At 37.9% G+C, this 14,958-nt stretch overlaps 1 protein-coding gene across 1 annotated transcript in view; it reads left to right on the plus strand.

The window, feature by feature from the left end:
* The first annotated feature begins 448 nt into the window (after positions 1–448).
* The window catches only part of LOC150076454 (H(+)/Cl(-) exchange transporter 7-like), a 474,124-nt gene continuing 459,614 nt past the window's right edge, over positions 449–14,958 (plus strand). The window contains exon 1 of the mRNA XM_090387363.1: positions 449–625. Coding sequence (XP_090243489.1) covers positions 455–625 — 171 coding nt within the window. The 5' untranslated portion in view covers positions 449–454. The remainder of the gene's footprint in view (positions 626–14,958) is intronic.

Below are 14,958 nucleotides of genomic sequence, written 5' to 3' on the forward strand. Positions count from 1 at the left end.
GCCAGGTGGGAATGAGCAGCAGTGACACACGCTTCGTGATTAGACCGGGGTTCGAGCCCGTCACCACCAAATACGGAGGATGCGGAAAGGTCAGGGAATGATCACCGCATATCCCGGAGCAATGTGGCCTTAGTTGCTAATGCTCCTAAAAACCAAATAACAAAACAACAGCTGACCACTCGGCTACGTCATTTTTTACGTCATCTTTAAAAATATTTTAAAGCTGGAATTCTTTGTGTTGTGAAACTCGCAAAACAACCAATTATGACAAAATTTACAGAAACGATTAAAGTCTATCGTTATTAACGTAGATTTTTTTTTTTTTTTAATCTACGTAACTAGCCATTTTGAAACAGACGTGGAGATAGTTTTATGCATTAACTACAGCGCCAATAGAACTACTTGTTACCATTTGCGTCACGGTTCGCATGATTTTAAATTATTGTGATTATGGATGCAAATGAGCGAAATGGCTCTGAAGCGTAGACCATCATTTTCGTTCTTTAAAAAATTTTCGAGCCAAGACCGGCTCAATAACAATGAAAGGGAAGTAGAAGATGAAATTAACCATGAAGGAACACCGCTTTTAAGACATTTTTCAAGAAGGTCCAATATTGAGACACCGGTAAATCAAAAGTAGCTTTGCAGCATATATAATTTTGGCTTGTCGTCATGGAAACGACCGTAATTTGTATTGGAGCACATTTCGTTGATTTCAAAATTAACGGCCGATGTTGTTGTGGCCGTCTTTTCAAAATTATAGACGTTAGGAAAGTTTCTCGTCCTCAATTTTCTTTTTTTACGTTAGTTTTTAACTTCCTAGTAAATGCCGTAGTCTCTTACTGTGGGTAATTTCCGAATTTTATTTCACTGTTACCTGATTTACTTTTGTGGACATGAAAGAAATTCATTATAATGACATTTTGCTTTCAAATCTATTCCGTCCATTGAAATACAATTAAACAACTTAAATCATCCAGTTTAAAATTGGAAGGTAATCCAACGTAACTAATGCTGAAAATATTTTGGGTATTAAAGCTACACGCATCGCTTCAACTGACTGCATTTTTCTGGAACTTCTATTTAATTTTCATAAACCGAAAAGTAGAGTTGAAAGATATTTAGCATAAAGCAATATTCTTTTATCCTAACATAATTATATCTCAAAATACGATCATGGTGGGACGCCAGAAAAAGGAAGATTTATTGTACGGTATTCATTAATTTCAACTGAACCAAGCAAAACCAGATAATAATAATAATGCATTGCAGGATCATCTAGACAAGACTGCAGCAATAATTCAGACACAGCATGGGTTTGTTAAGGGAAAGTCTTGTCTGACAAATTTGATAGGATATTATGATGTGGTTACAAAGGAACTGAATGCAAAAAATAATTTGATATCATATATTTGGATTTCAGGAAAGCTTTTGACACTGTTGTGCATGAAAGACTGTTGTACAAATTGGAGCAGAATGGTATTAAGGGTAAGTTGCTACAATGGATAAAATGATGGTTGAGTGGGAGAAGACAGAGGGTGGTAATTAATGGGTGCTGCTCTTCGTGGACTAATGTTATTAGTGGAGTCCCACAGGGTTTGGTGTTGGGTCCTCTGTTGTTTTGTATATTTATCAATGATATTGATGAAGGTATATCAGGCTTAGTGTCAAAGTTTGCAGATGATACAAAGGTTGGCAGGGTTGTTAATGACAGTAATGGCAGTGTGCTACTGCAACAGGATCTAGATAATTTGGGTAGATGGACTAAGAAGTGGCAACTGAAGTTTAACCGTGACAAATGCAAAGTACTGCGTATGGGTAGAAGTAACCCCAGAGAAGCGTACCAATTGTGTGGTACTATACAAGGTGGTAGAAAATGAAAAATACCTGAGAGTAATTGTGCAGTCAGATATGAAGTTTTCTGAGCAATGCAGACAGGCTGCCAGGGCAGGTCATGAGGTTTTGTCAATGATATATAGGAATTTTGCTAGTAGGGAAAAGGAGGTGATTGTCCCTCTGTATAAGGCAATGGTCAGGCCACGCCTTGAGTACTGTGAACAGGTCTGGAGGCCTCATTTTAGGAAGGATATAGAGTTGTTTGATCGAGTACAGAGAAGGGCAACAAGATTGGTAAAGGGAACGAAGGTGTCCTCTTACCAAGAAAGGCTTAAGTTCTTCAAATTGCAGCATCTAGAGACTAGGCACCTCCGCAGTGATCGGATTGAGGTTTATAAGTCTCTGAATGGGTTGAGCAGGCTCAATTCTGATGGGATTCTTCCTCTTGCTCAGATTATGAACCTGAGGGGGCAAAAATTCAAATTGAGGAAACAGTTTTTTTTATTTTCTTTATTATTACTCCAAAACAGCCGAAGCCTAACAGAGGAGGAAGATAGAATAGATGTGCAGAAATTTGCCTTTAGCCAGCTGGTAGTTGCTTGCTGATTGCTGGAACAGTAGTTGATTGTTGGAACAAACTTCCATCTGCTGTAGAAATTTATAGTTTAAATAATTTCGAGGAGGAACTGGACAAACGGGAATGGATGCGTGGAATGTGCTTTTTTTTTTTTTTTTTTTTTGTTTGGCTGATGCTACATAAGCTTGCTTTCTTGCATCACATGCCTCTACTACTACAAAATGCGAGAATAGAAAATGTTATCGAAGGGTGAAGTGAATCTGTTGAGTGACTCAATACAGAAGTGTGAACCAAATGAGTCAGTATATTTCAAGCACATATGAACCTCATGCCTTGTAATTCATATTGTGTCTTAACATGCATGTATATGCAGTAGCGCATCTTGCTGTGCCTTCGGCAATTTCCTCTCTTGTGCGTCCCTAGTGTCGGTCCTGTTTTCACCCCACTTCCTTTGAATGGAGTGAGAATCAAATATTCAGTTCTTTTTTTTTTTTTTTTTTTTTTTTTGTCCTCGGTTTTGGTTCAGATATAACATCTTGTTATAACGTAACCACATATATATAAAATAAATCTTCTGTTTATACTATGAGTTGACTGTGCCGGAGGAGTTCACAATGTAGAGAATACATGAAAAACAAATATTTAGTAGTCCAGGCTTGCACTGCGGTCACTCAAAGCACATGTACTTATGTACACTTGGCTGTGGAAGCCTTGTGAGGGATCTTTAGGTTAATAGCTACCATCAGGGACTTTGAGAGAGAGAGGGGGGGCGTCAGAGAAAACTTTGCGTGGAGGGTTCCACAGAACCATATCTGGAGAGAAAAGGTGGTTTCTGAGACTGTTTGCCCTGAGAATGGTACTAGTTGTTGATGCCCTTTGGTATTATTAATAAATAAAGATTAACCTGGTGGTAGTATCATCCCATATTGTAATGCAAGTGATATCAGTAGCCTGGCAGGACCTAGGATTTTAACTTTGATATTTGAAAAAAAAAGTATTTGGTTTTTTGTATTGTACTTGGAATGTACCAATGTATGACCAGTAGATTGCAATGCTGTTAATTTTATTTCTTTATTTTTTAATAAATTGAAGGATAAATTCAATTTTTTAATAAATTAAATTAATCGTACTTAAATTTTCAGAAGAACGTTGGCAACATAAAATAGAGATACAAATAATCTCTGCCAAACTTAAATTTGTGGATGCATTAACTGCACAAAACTTGGGCATTATTCCAACATAACAAATAAAACAAATATTTATGAAAAAAAAAATGTATATTTATTTAATGAAAGAAAATTATAATAAATTTATATTAATTCTGCTTGTTTGAAGATTCAATGCAAGATGGATAATATGATATGGGTTTAAATTAACTATATAATATCTGTGTAGATACACCATAGTTTACCCATAAATTAAAAGGGGGGCTTGGAGAGGGAACAGGTATCCTGTGTGTTACACACTCAGCCTAAAACACTGATGGATCCAATATCTCTCTATTACAGAAGATTTAGGAGATGTCCAGTTGGCCTGCCTCCCTAAAATCCACTCATGCACACCTTCTCGATGGTAAGCCCTGCTACGTCACTTAGGTGGCAACGAACGTGTAGAGTGGTTCCCTTCAAGACGCCTGGTCAGTGTGAAGAGGAAAAGACCAAACGCTCCAGCATATGACAGTACAACAAAACAAATGGCCCTCAGTCCCCAGCAGCTTTTACTCCCCCTCTTACGGCAGCGAGAGGATCACAGTGGAAGCAGAGGGTGCTAAGAATCTCTGGGTACAATCAGGCTGCCATGCATGGAAACTGAACTTGGCCTGTTATAACATAGGATCACTCATCGGTGAAGATAGGATATTAGGGCTGGAAAAGGAATTAGAAAATGTGAATTGGAATATCATCGGTTTGGCTGAAACAAGAAGAAGAAATGAATCACTTATAAGTTTATCAAGTGGAAATCTGCTATACACCAATGGGCGGAGTTAGGTTTCTTTAGCATTAGCATTAGTAGATCGTCTTCTCAACCTCCAACCCAAGCATGGTACTAAGTACTATAGCTTCTAATACCTCTCATGTTTGGGGTTCACATAAACAAAAAAAAAAAAAAAAAAAGTAGAGGTATTTGATGGAAGAAAGCAAGCTTATGCAGCATCAGCCAAAAAAAATAAAATAAAATAAATAAATAAAAAATAACCACTTCCACTTCACCCCTCTGTTCGTTCGAAATACCTGTCCAGCTGAGCCTTAAACTTATTTAGGCTATCAACTTCCACGACAAGGGATGGAAGTCTGTTCCATCAACCAACCACCCACTGGCTAAAGGCAAATTTCCGCACATCTATCCTACATCTGTCTTTCCTCGATTTGAATTTATGCCCTCTCAGGTGATTATTCTGAGCAAGAGGAAGAATCCCATCAGCATCGAGCATGCTCAAACCATTCAAGGCTTTGTACACCTCTATCAGATCACCTCGCTGGTGCCTAGTCTCCAGACACTGTAATTTGCAAAATTTAAGCCTTTCTTCGTAAGAGCACCCCTTTGTTCCATTCAGTAATCTTGTTGCCCTTCTCTGTACTCATTCCAGCAGCTCTACATCCTTCTTGAAATGAGGCCTCCAGGCTTGTATACAGTACTCTAGGTGTGGCCTGACCATTGCCTTATACAAGGGAATAATCACCTCCTTATCCCTGCTAGAAAAATTCCTATATATCATTGACAATACACCATGAGCTACTCTTGCAGCCCATCTGCACTGCTCAGAGAACTTCATATCTGCCTGCACAACCGCCCCCAGGTCCCTTTCATTCTCTACCACTGTCAGTGTAGTACCACAGAGTTGATACGTTGCTCTGGGGTTGCTGTTTCCCATATGTAGTACTTTACATTTGTCAATGTTAAACTTCATTTTCCACCTCTCAGCCCATCTGCTCAACCTTTCCAGATCCTGTTGCAGCATCACAGTGTCAGTAGTGTCCTTGACAACCCTGCCAACCTTCGTATCGGCTGCAAACTTGGACATTAAGCTTGATATACCATAATCAATATAATTTATAAATACAGAAAACAATAATGGACTCAATACTGAACCCTGAGGGACTCCACTAATAACATTAGTCCACGATGAGCAGTGTCCATTGATTACCACTCTCTGTCTTCTCCTGGCATCTCCCTAGCCAGGTGGGAAGGAGCAGTGGGAGCAGTAGTGCGTAGTACACACTTCTTGATTAGACCGGGTTCGAGCCCGTCATCACCAAATACGGAGGATGCGGAAAGGTCAGGGAATGACCACCGCATATCCCGGAGCAATATGGCCTTAGTTGCTAATGCTCCTAAAAACCAAATAACAACAACAGTCTGTCTTCTTCCCCTCAGTCCATCATCATCAGCCATTTTCAATCCACTGCAGGATGAAGGCCTCTCCAGCAACTTTCCAGTTCCTTCTGTTTTGAGCACTGGCCATCCATTTACTACTCAAAGACTCATGAATTTCATCTATCCATCTCCGCCTTTGTCTTCCAGGTTTTCTTCTAACTCCTCTTGGGTACCATTCTGTTATTTTCTTAGTCCATCTGTCGTCATGTCTTCGAGCTATGTGTCCTGCCCAAGACCATTTTAGTTCTTTAGTTTTGATAAGAATATCCTTTACTTGAGTTTGCTGCCTAATCCATGTGTTTCTCTTCTCATCTAACAGTCTGATTCCCAATATAATTCGTTCCATTCTTCGCTGTGTAGTTCTTAGCTTCTCTTCCATTCTTTTGGTGAGTGCACAAGTTTCACTTCATTAAGTCATGGTGGGGAGTATACATTGGTTCATTATTTTACGTTTCAGACAAACTGGGATATTGCTCTTCAGTATGTGACTATATTTCCTAAATGCTATCCATCCAAAATTTATTCTTCTCTTGACTTCCAGCCATTTATCATTATTACAGCTAATAACTTGTCCCAGATAAGTATATGACTCCACCTTTTCAATTACTGCTCCTTCAATCATTATTTCCCTTTCCGTGGCATACTTGTTCATCATTACTTTTGTTTTAGCCATATTCATCTTTAGTCCAAAATCCTTACTAACTGTGCATAACTGATTAAGATTTTCCTCTAATTCTTTGGGATCGTGGCTTATGACCACAATGTCATCTGCAAATCGTAAATGGTTTAGGTATTCTCCGTTCACATTGACTCCTTTCTGCCACCAGTCTAATCTGAAAGCTTCTTCAAGGGCAGCAGTAAACAGCTTCGGAGATATTGTGTCTCCTTGTCGAACTCCTTTCTTGATTTTAAATTTGCTACTGTCTTTGTCTAGTCTAATAAAGGATGTAGCACTCTCATATATTTTCTTCAAAATCATAATATATGGAGTATCTATATTAGATAGTATGAATCAGAGCTGTAATACTCAATATGTTCTACGTTGATAATAATATTAGTAAATTAATAAGAGGAGTTTACCTCAATATAGTACGTGGAACACTTCCGGAAGTGTTCCACGTACTATATTCAGGTAAACTCCTCTTATTAATTTACTAATGGAGTATCTATGCCTTGTCTTTCCAGTGCCTGAAACATTGCCTTATGCTGTATGGAGTCAAATGCCCTTTTCATAATCCACAAATGCCAGACATAATGGTGTTTTATATTCATTTGCTTTCTCCATTAGCTGTGATATTACGTGAAGGTGATCCATAGTTGAGAATCCTGTCCTAAAGCCAGCTTGCTCTTTCGGTTGATTCTCATCAAGTATTCTTTCTAATCTGTTAGTAATGACCCTTGTGAACAACTTGTAGATATGGGATAACAAGCTAATTGGTCTATAATTTCCAATTTCTGATTTATCTCCTTTCTTATGCAGCAAAACTATGATTGCATTATTCCACTGCTTAGGCATCACACCTTTTCTAATGCACTTTGTGAAGAGCCTTGCCAGTTTTTGTGTTATGTCTCTTCCTCCCAATTTTAACAACTCTACAGTAACTTCATCTTCTCCCGGGGCTTTCCGATTCTTTATTTTCTTCAATGCATGTTCTACCTCATCAGGAAGAATATCGGGTATGTCGTATGTGTTGCTACTTTGCAATCCATGTTCCCCACTGCTGGTATCATTCCCTCGCTCCTTGTATAATTCTCTGTAGTAGTCTTCTGCTATTTGAATTATGCCTTCTCTGCTATTTATAAGTACCCCATCGCTATTCTTCAGTTTCAGTATCATTTGTCTTTCTGTATTACTGCTCATGGCTGCTGATTTAAATCCTTTGTTTTCCCTTAATGCTTGTTCTACTTTTCTTGTGTTAAATCTCATTATGTCCTCTCTGAGTCTCTTTCTAATGGCTTTGCATAACTCAGTATACTCAATTTTCTCCCTGTCAGTGTTTTTCTTGCTCTTCATTTGTCGTCTTCAGTTCATCATGACAAGTGTTTCTTGACTAATTTTTTCTTCTTTGGATTTCTTTTTCCCTACAGGTTTCTTGGACTTTATCACTTTCAGAAAGTTGTAATATTCATCGATATCTTGGTCCTGAGCAGTCTGCAGAAGCTCAAACTTGTTCTTAAGTTCCAGTATATACTGCTTTTTCTCCTCTTCTGTTATTTCAAAGACCTTTGTATTATTTACTCGAGTCAGTTTTTTCCTTTCGTACATCTATATCAAGTGTACATCTTACCATTCTGTGATCACTTCCAACATTTACCTTATTCAGAATGGTAACATCATTCACAATATATCTTCTGTTAGTGAGGATGAAGTCGATTTCATTAGTTGTTAATCCATTTGGACTCTTCCATGTCCACTTTCTGTTCACCCTTTTCTTGAAAAAAGTGTTCATTACTGACAGTCCTTGAGATTCTGCAAATTCCACAAGTCTTTCACCTCTTTTATTTCTTTCACCAATTCCAAAATTTCCTATAGTTCCTCTTTCTACGCTGCTTTGCCTTTTTCCAACCTTAGCATTGAAGTCCCCCATAATAATAGTGTAGTGGGTTTTCTGCTCATCTAGAAGACTCAATTTCAGTGTACATTTCTTCAACCTCTTCATTATCATGGCTTGATGTTGGTGCATAAATCATTATAATCTTTAGCTTGTACCTCTTAGAAATCTTGAATATTAGTCTTGACACCCTTGGTGATGTACTTTTGAATTCCAAAATGTTGTTTTTAAAATCTTTATGGACCAGAAACCCAACTCCACCTTCACTCCTTTCACTGTTTCCATTGGTGTACAATAGATTTCCACTTGATAAACTTATAAGTGATTCATTTCTTCTTCTTGTTTCAGCCAAACCGAGGATATTCCAATTCACATTTTCTAATTCCTTTTCCATCTCTAATATCCTGTCTTCACCGATGAGTGATCGTACGTTATAACAGGCCAAGTTCAATTTCCGTGCATGGCAGCCTGGTCGTACCCCTCAGTCCATATAAAGGTCCATAAAGATTTAAAAAGCAACATTTTGGAATTCAATAGTACATCACCAAGGGTGTCAAGACTAATACTCAAGATTTCTAAGAGGTACAAGCTAAAGGTTATAATGATTTATGCACCAACATCGAGCCATGATGATGAAGAGGTTGAAGAAATGTACACCGAAATTGAGTCTGCTAGATGAGCAGAAAACCCACTACACTATTATTATGGGGGACTTCAATGCTAAGGTTGAAAAAAGACAAAACAGTGTAGAAAGGGAAACTACAGGAAATTTTGGAATTGGTGAAAGAAATGAAAGAGGTGAAAGACTTGTGGAATTTTCAGAATCTCAAGGATTGTCAGTAATGAACACTTTTTTTCAAGAAAAGGGTGAACAGAAAGTGGACATGGAAGAGTCCAAATTGATTAACAACTAATGAAATCGACTTCATCCTCACTAACAGAAGATATATTGTGAATGATGTTACTGAATGATGTGACTATTAGATAAGAAGAGAAACACATGGATTAGACAGCAAACTCAATCAAAATTCTTATCAAAACTAAAGAACTAAAATGGTCTTGAGCAGGACACATAGTTCGAAGACATGGTGACAGATGGACTAAGAAAATAACAGAATGGTACCCAAGAGTAGCTAGAAGAAAACCTGGAAGACAAAGGCGGAGATGGATAGATGAAATTCATGAGTTTCCCCTCATGTTTCCCCTCAACTTCTGTGTTACAGAGAAGTAATACTAAGAGCTAAAGAAAAGAAAGCTTTGATTTTTTTTGTTGTTGCAGGGGAAACATTTGTGATATGTTTAGGTCATGAAAAGTTAACAGCAGGTAAAGTTATGAGTTCTTTCTTGAAATCTGGATTACAGATGAGCATGCAGCAGTAGCCTTTTTTTTTTTTTTTTTTTTTTTTTTTGTTATTTTGACAACTTTTGGAAATCCTGTTCAAAATTATTGATAGAGTTTGTTAGTAGTAGTAGTTTTCTTTCTTGCATGTGATGCAAGAAAGAAAACTTATGTAGCATCAACAAAAAAAAAAAAAATTAATTTCACACATCCATTCACTCTAAAAGTTTGTCCAGTTCCTCCTTGAATTTATTTAGTCTATCAACTTCACGACAACAGATGGAAGTTTGTTCCAGCAATCAACTACCTGCTGCTGGTTAAAGGCAAATTTCTACACATCTATTCTACAACTGTCTTTCTTCAATTTCAATTTATTCCCCCTCAGATTTTTAATCTGAGCAAGTGGTAGAATTCCATCAGAATTGAGCCTGCTCAACCCATTCAAGGACTTATACACCTCAATCATATCACCTTGTAGTTGACTAGTCTCCAGATGCTGCAATTTGCAGAAACTTACACCTTTCTTGGTAAGAGGACCCCTTCGTTCCCCTCACCAATCTTGTTGCCCTTTTCTGTACACTACACATTCTAGCAACTCTGCATCCTTTCTAAAATGAGGCTTCCAGACCTGTACACAGTACTCAAGGTATGGCCTGACCATTGCCTTATACAAAGGGATAATCAACACATTTTCCATAATGTCAAATTTTCTATATATCATTGAGAAGACTCCATGACCTGCTCTAGCAGCCTGTCTGCATTGCTCAGAAAACTTCATATCAGACTGCACAATTACTCCCAGGTCTTTTTCATTTTCTACCACCTTAAGTGTAGTACCACACAGTTGGTACGTTTCTCTGGGGTTACTTCTACCCATATGAAGTACTTTGCATTTATCAAGGTTAAACTTCAGTTGCCATTTCTTAGCCCATCTGCCCAAATTATCTGGATCCTGTTGCAGTAGCACACTGCCATTAACAACCCTGCCAACCTTTGTATCATCTGCATACTTGGACATTATGCCTGATATACCTTCCACAATATCATTGATAAATATACAAAACAACAGTGAACTCAACACTGAACCCTTTTAATAACATTATTCCACGAAGAGCAGTGTCCATTGATTACTGCCCTGTCTTCTTCCACTTAACCACCCTTTTATCCATTGTAGTTTTCCACGTGCAACAGTATACATTTGCACACCTCCAGTCCATGGGGACCTCCCCTGAGTCCAAGGATGCTCATAATTATGGCTAAGGGTTTGCTTACTTCCTTTGCCACCTCCTTTAATATAACTGCTACTGCTTGCTTGCAGCGTCTTGACAGCTGAATTATATGCTATTAAATTAGTGCTTTGTAAGTTTAATGAGCTTTTGATCTTATCTGTCATAATTTACACAGATTATTTTAGCTGTCTCTGCCATAAGGAAGAATTTCTCCTGTTCTCATTCTACATTGAAATAGATTCATTCCCAGCTATTTGTTTGCAGTGTGTCCAATCAGTCAATCAGTTTTTGCTGGATCCTGGCCATTCTGAGAATTGAATGTGATGGCTTTGATGCTAAACATCCTCAACCCGCTCTCTCACAATGTTCTCAAGTTCCTTCCACTGACTATAAGTCTGTCATATGCAAAGAATGCTACATGCAACAATAAACTTTACCAGATAAAAGAAGATCCAAAGTTGTAGCTGTCTGGCTTCCGATGAAACAGACGAGAAGAAGCGGTATTGGCAAGACTGAGAATTGGACACACTCATCTTACTCATCTCTTCCTATTATTGGGAGAAAACCCACCCCAGTGCCCATCCTGCCAGCAGCTTACGGTCTGTCATTTTCTTGTTGATTGTCCTTTACATTCAACCATCAGGTGTAACACTTTTCAGTCAATCTCCATATTGAATATATTACCTGATTTATCTCATTTCTTAGGAAATTAAGCAAATATTGAACTTTTAATGTATCTAAAACATATTGGCTTGTACAGACGCATATAATTTAACATCTCTAATGATATGCTTGTAAATAAACAATAAACAGACACAATATGACCTTAGTAGCCCTTGTGTCATTAAATAGCCCCAGAGGCAATGCTGGGGTATAAGGATTGACTTTACTGATTAGTAGGTGCTTATTGTGTGAGTCACAAGTGTCTTGAGACACACATAGTCTCCTTATACTTGAAACTGAAAGTTTCCGTTGCTGCTCATACCTCCAAGTGGTCCGGAGTGGGTAGGTGAGGGGGTAACCCCTTACCTAGCTAAAGTGAGCAGTTTGATAAGGGGACGAGGCTCTTGTTTTTTCGTTAAAATCAGGAGGGGGTGTATTTTTCCTCTCCTGAGTTTTCTGGAGCATTTCCGTGCCTTGCATGTTTTGTTAAAGCAGTTGGTATAGCATTTCTGCCCTTTGGACGTGGTTTGAGTTGCACAGTTGTGCTCAATTTTAGTCCAAGCATTAACTAGAGAGGCCTTTGGGACCATTGCCCGTTTAACTTGGGCAGCGTGTTTTTAACGCTGTACGAAGTTCGAGCGTTTTTAAAATTCTATTTTGGCTGAGTGGATCATAGCTCCTAGCTCTCTAACAGACTTGTGTATATATGTATATAGTTGACTATTCACCATATTTGGAGTCTAGTTTTTAATTGTAAATATATTCTTTTAGTTATACAATGTCGTCTTCTTCTGAGGAAGAGATACCGGAAGAAGATATAAGGGCGGCAACAACGGACATGACAGAGGATGAGAAAGAAGAGATAGCACGTGAAGTGTTAACACAAGCGGAAGAATTAACTGAGATAGGGATTTTTGCAGAAACTACCCTAAAGAGAACACCAGTTAAACAAGATTTAATAACATTATCAGGTCCTTTAGTGGATGTGAGCACAACGTCAAAGAAAAGGAAGTCAAGAAAGAGAGCGTCGGGAAGAGTAATGGATACTATCTCTGATGGAGAATTGAGTCAGAAGGAGAAATGTAAGAAAAAGAAAAGAAGAGAAGAGATAGTTCCAGAAATGGTGACTCAGGGATTTGAGCACATTTATAAGGCAAGGGAACAATTGAATAGTTTTTTTGTGGAATCCTGTGAGTAAAGTTCCGACTGCTGCTGTAAGAACTATAATGGAGTTTTGGGATGCCTTGGATAAAAAGATGCACGAAGTCCAAACTGAAAATTTACTTTTGAAAGATAGACTTAAAAGAACTAAGAAAGACAGCAGTGTAGGATATGCAGATGTTGTTAAAAAGAGTGTAATGGAAGAGAAAGGAGCTCCGAAGGTTTTAATAATTAAGGCCGATGCAGAGCGTTTTAAAACGAGTGAGCAGGTTAAGGAAGAAATTTTAAAGGAAGTGCGTCCATTGCTGTCAAGTGTTAAAGTTCATAATATTAGGACGATTCGTGATAGAGGTGTCTTGGTTGAGGCTGACTCCAATGAGGACCTGGCAAGAATTAAATCATGTACTAAGATACAAGAAATTGGGTTGAAGTATGCTGTACCAAAGTTGATTAATCCAAGAATAGTTGTCAATGATATTGAAGAAGATATGCAAAAAGAAGAATTTTGTAAACAATTATGGCTGAAGAACTTTAAAGATCTTGGAGTTAGTGAGAAGAAGGTGAAAGAAGGAGTCGAAGTTCTTACCATTAATCGAAGTAAAGTAACAAATATGAATAACTGGATTGTTCAGGTGGTTCCAGAAATTTGGAAGATAATGTGTAACAAATCTAGGCTATTTTTAAGGTGGTCTTCTGCAAGTTTAAGGAAATCTTTGCTCTGACTCAATGTTATAGATGTCTTAATTTTGGACATATTGTAAAAGAGAGGTGGTGTGTGGACACTGTGCGGGTTCACATTTATTTAAGGATTGTCAGAATAAGGTTAATGAGCCAAAATGTTGTAATTGTACTAAGCGTGGTGTGGGGACTGTCCATGTTGCAACGAGCAAGAATTGTCAGGAGTATGTCAAGGCCTTAGAACTAAACAAAAGGAAAATACATTATGGCTAACAAATTAAAAATATTGCAATTAAATGCCCAAAAAGCTAAGGCTGTTGCATTAGAAGTTAATATGTATATGGAACAAAATGATGTGGCTATTGCACTTCTGCAGGAACCTTATTCTTTGAAGGAACAAATAATAGGATATCTGAAACATTATAGGATTATTAAAGAAGGGATTAATCCCTTAGCTGCTATAATAATTAGGAATCCTGATTTAGTTGTAACAAAGGTTACAAAGTTGTGTAATAAATGTTATGTTTGTTGGGAAATTTTGGGAAGGTTTGGAAATTGTTATTTTGTTTCCTTATATTGTCTGCCAAATGATGATATTGATAGTAGTGTAAGATATTTGGAAATGGTGTATAATGAATTGGGTTCCTGCAGGGTAGTGGTGGCCGCAGATTCAAACTCTAATTCTCAGTTGTGGGGTAGTGAGGGGACCGATGAGAGAGGTGAGGTTCTCGAGGAATTCCTTGCAGCTTCGGGAATGGAGGTGGCCAATACATTGGGACATATTCCGACATTTAGCTCTGTGCATGGACAGTCGTATATTGATTTTACCTTAGCTACGAGAAATATGATTAGGAATGTTGTAAATTGGAAGGTATTAAATAGCACTAGTAGTGACCACAACACTATCTCTTTTGAATTGGGTTTTAAGAGTCAGAGCAGGATTGGTATTGATACTGGTAGGTTTAAGACCAAAAATGTGAATTGGGCTAGATTTGAACAAGAATGTGTTAGACAGTTCAGTGATATGTCCTGGACTGATAGGAGTGCAGAGGATTGTGTTAAGACTTTGACTACAGTTATTGTAAATGTGTGTGTGAAAGTTATGAAGAAGAACTTTAAAGTTAACAAGCCAGTTTTTTGGTGGACAGCAGAACTGACTGAGAAAAGGAAGAATATGTTCTCTAAAAGAAGGGATTTTCAATGTGTTAGAAGATTAGGTGATAGTTATTTGTGTAGCTTGTATAAAGATGTTTATCAGAAAGCTCGTGCAGATTATGTCCGTTTGTTGAATAAGACAAAACAAGATAGTTGGAGAAAGTTTGTTGGAGAGCGGGGATCTAAAGATCCATGGAGTTCAATTTTTAAGTTAGTTACTAATAAAAAGGCCATACAGGACATAGTTTATACGCCTGATGATTTGAATACATGTATTGTAAGTTGGCAAGATTCTGTAAGCAGGATCCTGGAAGATCTTTTCCCGATAGATACTGGAGGACTGGGGCGGGATCAGATGCAAATGTTGGAAGGGAATGAAAATTATAAATCTAA

Source organism: Mastigoproctus giganteus, chromosome 13 (assembly GCF_048544385.1).
Source record: "Mastigoproctus giganteus isolate SK-2022 chromosome 13, ASM4854438v1, whole genome shotgun sequence".
NCBI lineage: Eukaryota > Metazoa > Arthropoda > Arachnida > Uropygi > Thelyphonidae > Mastigoproctus > Mastigoproctus giganteus.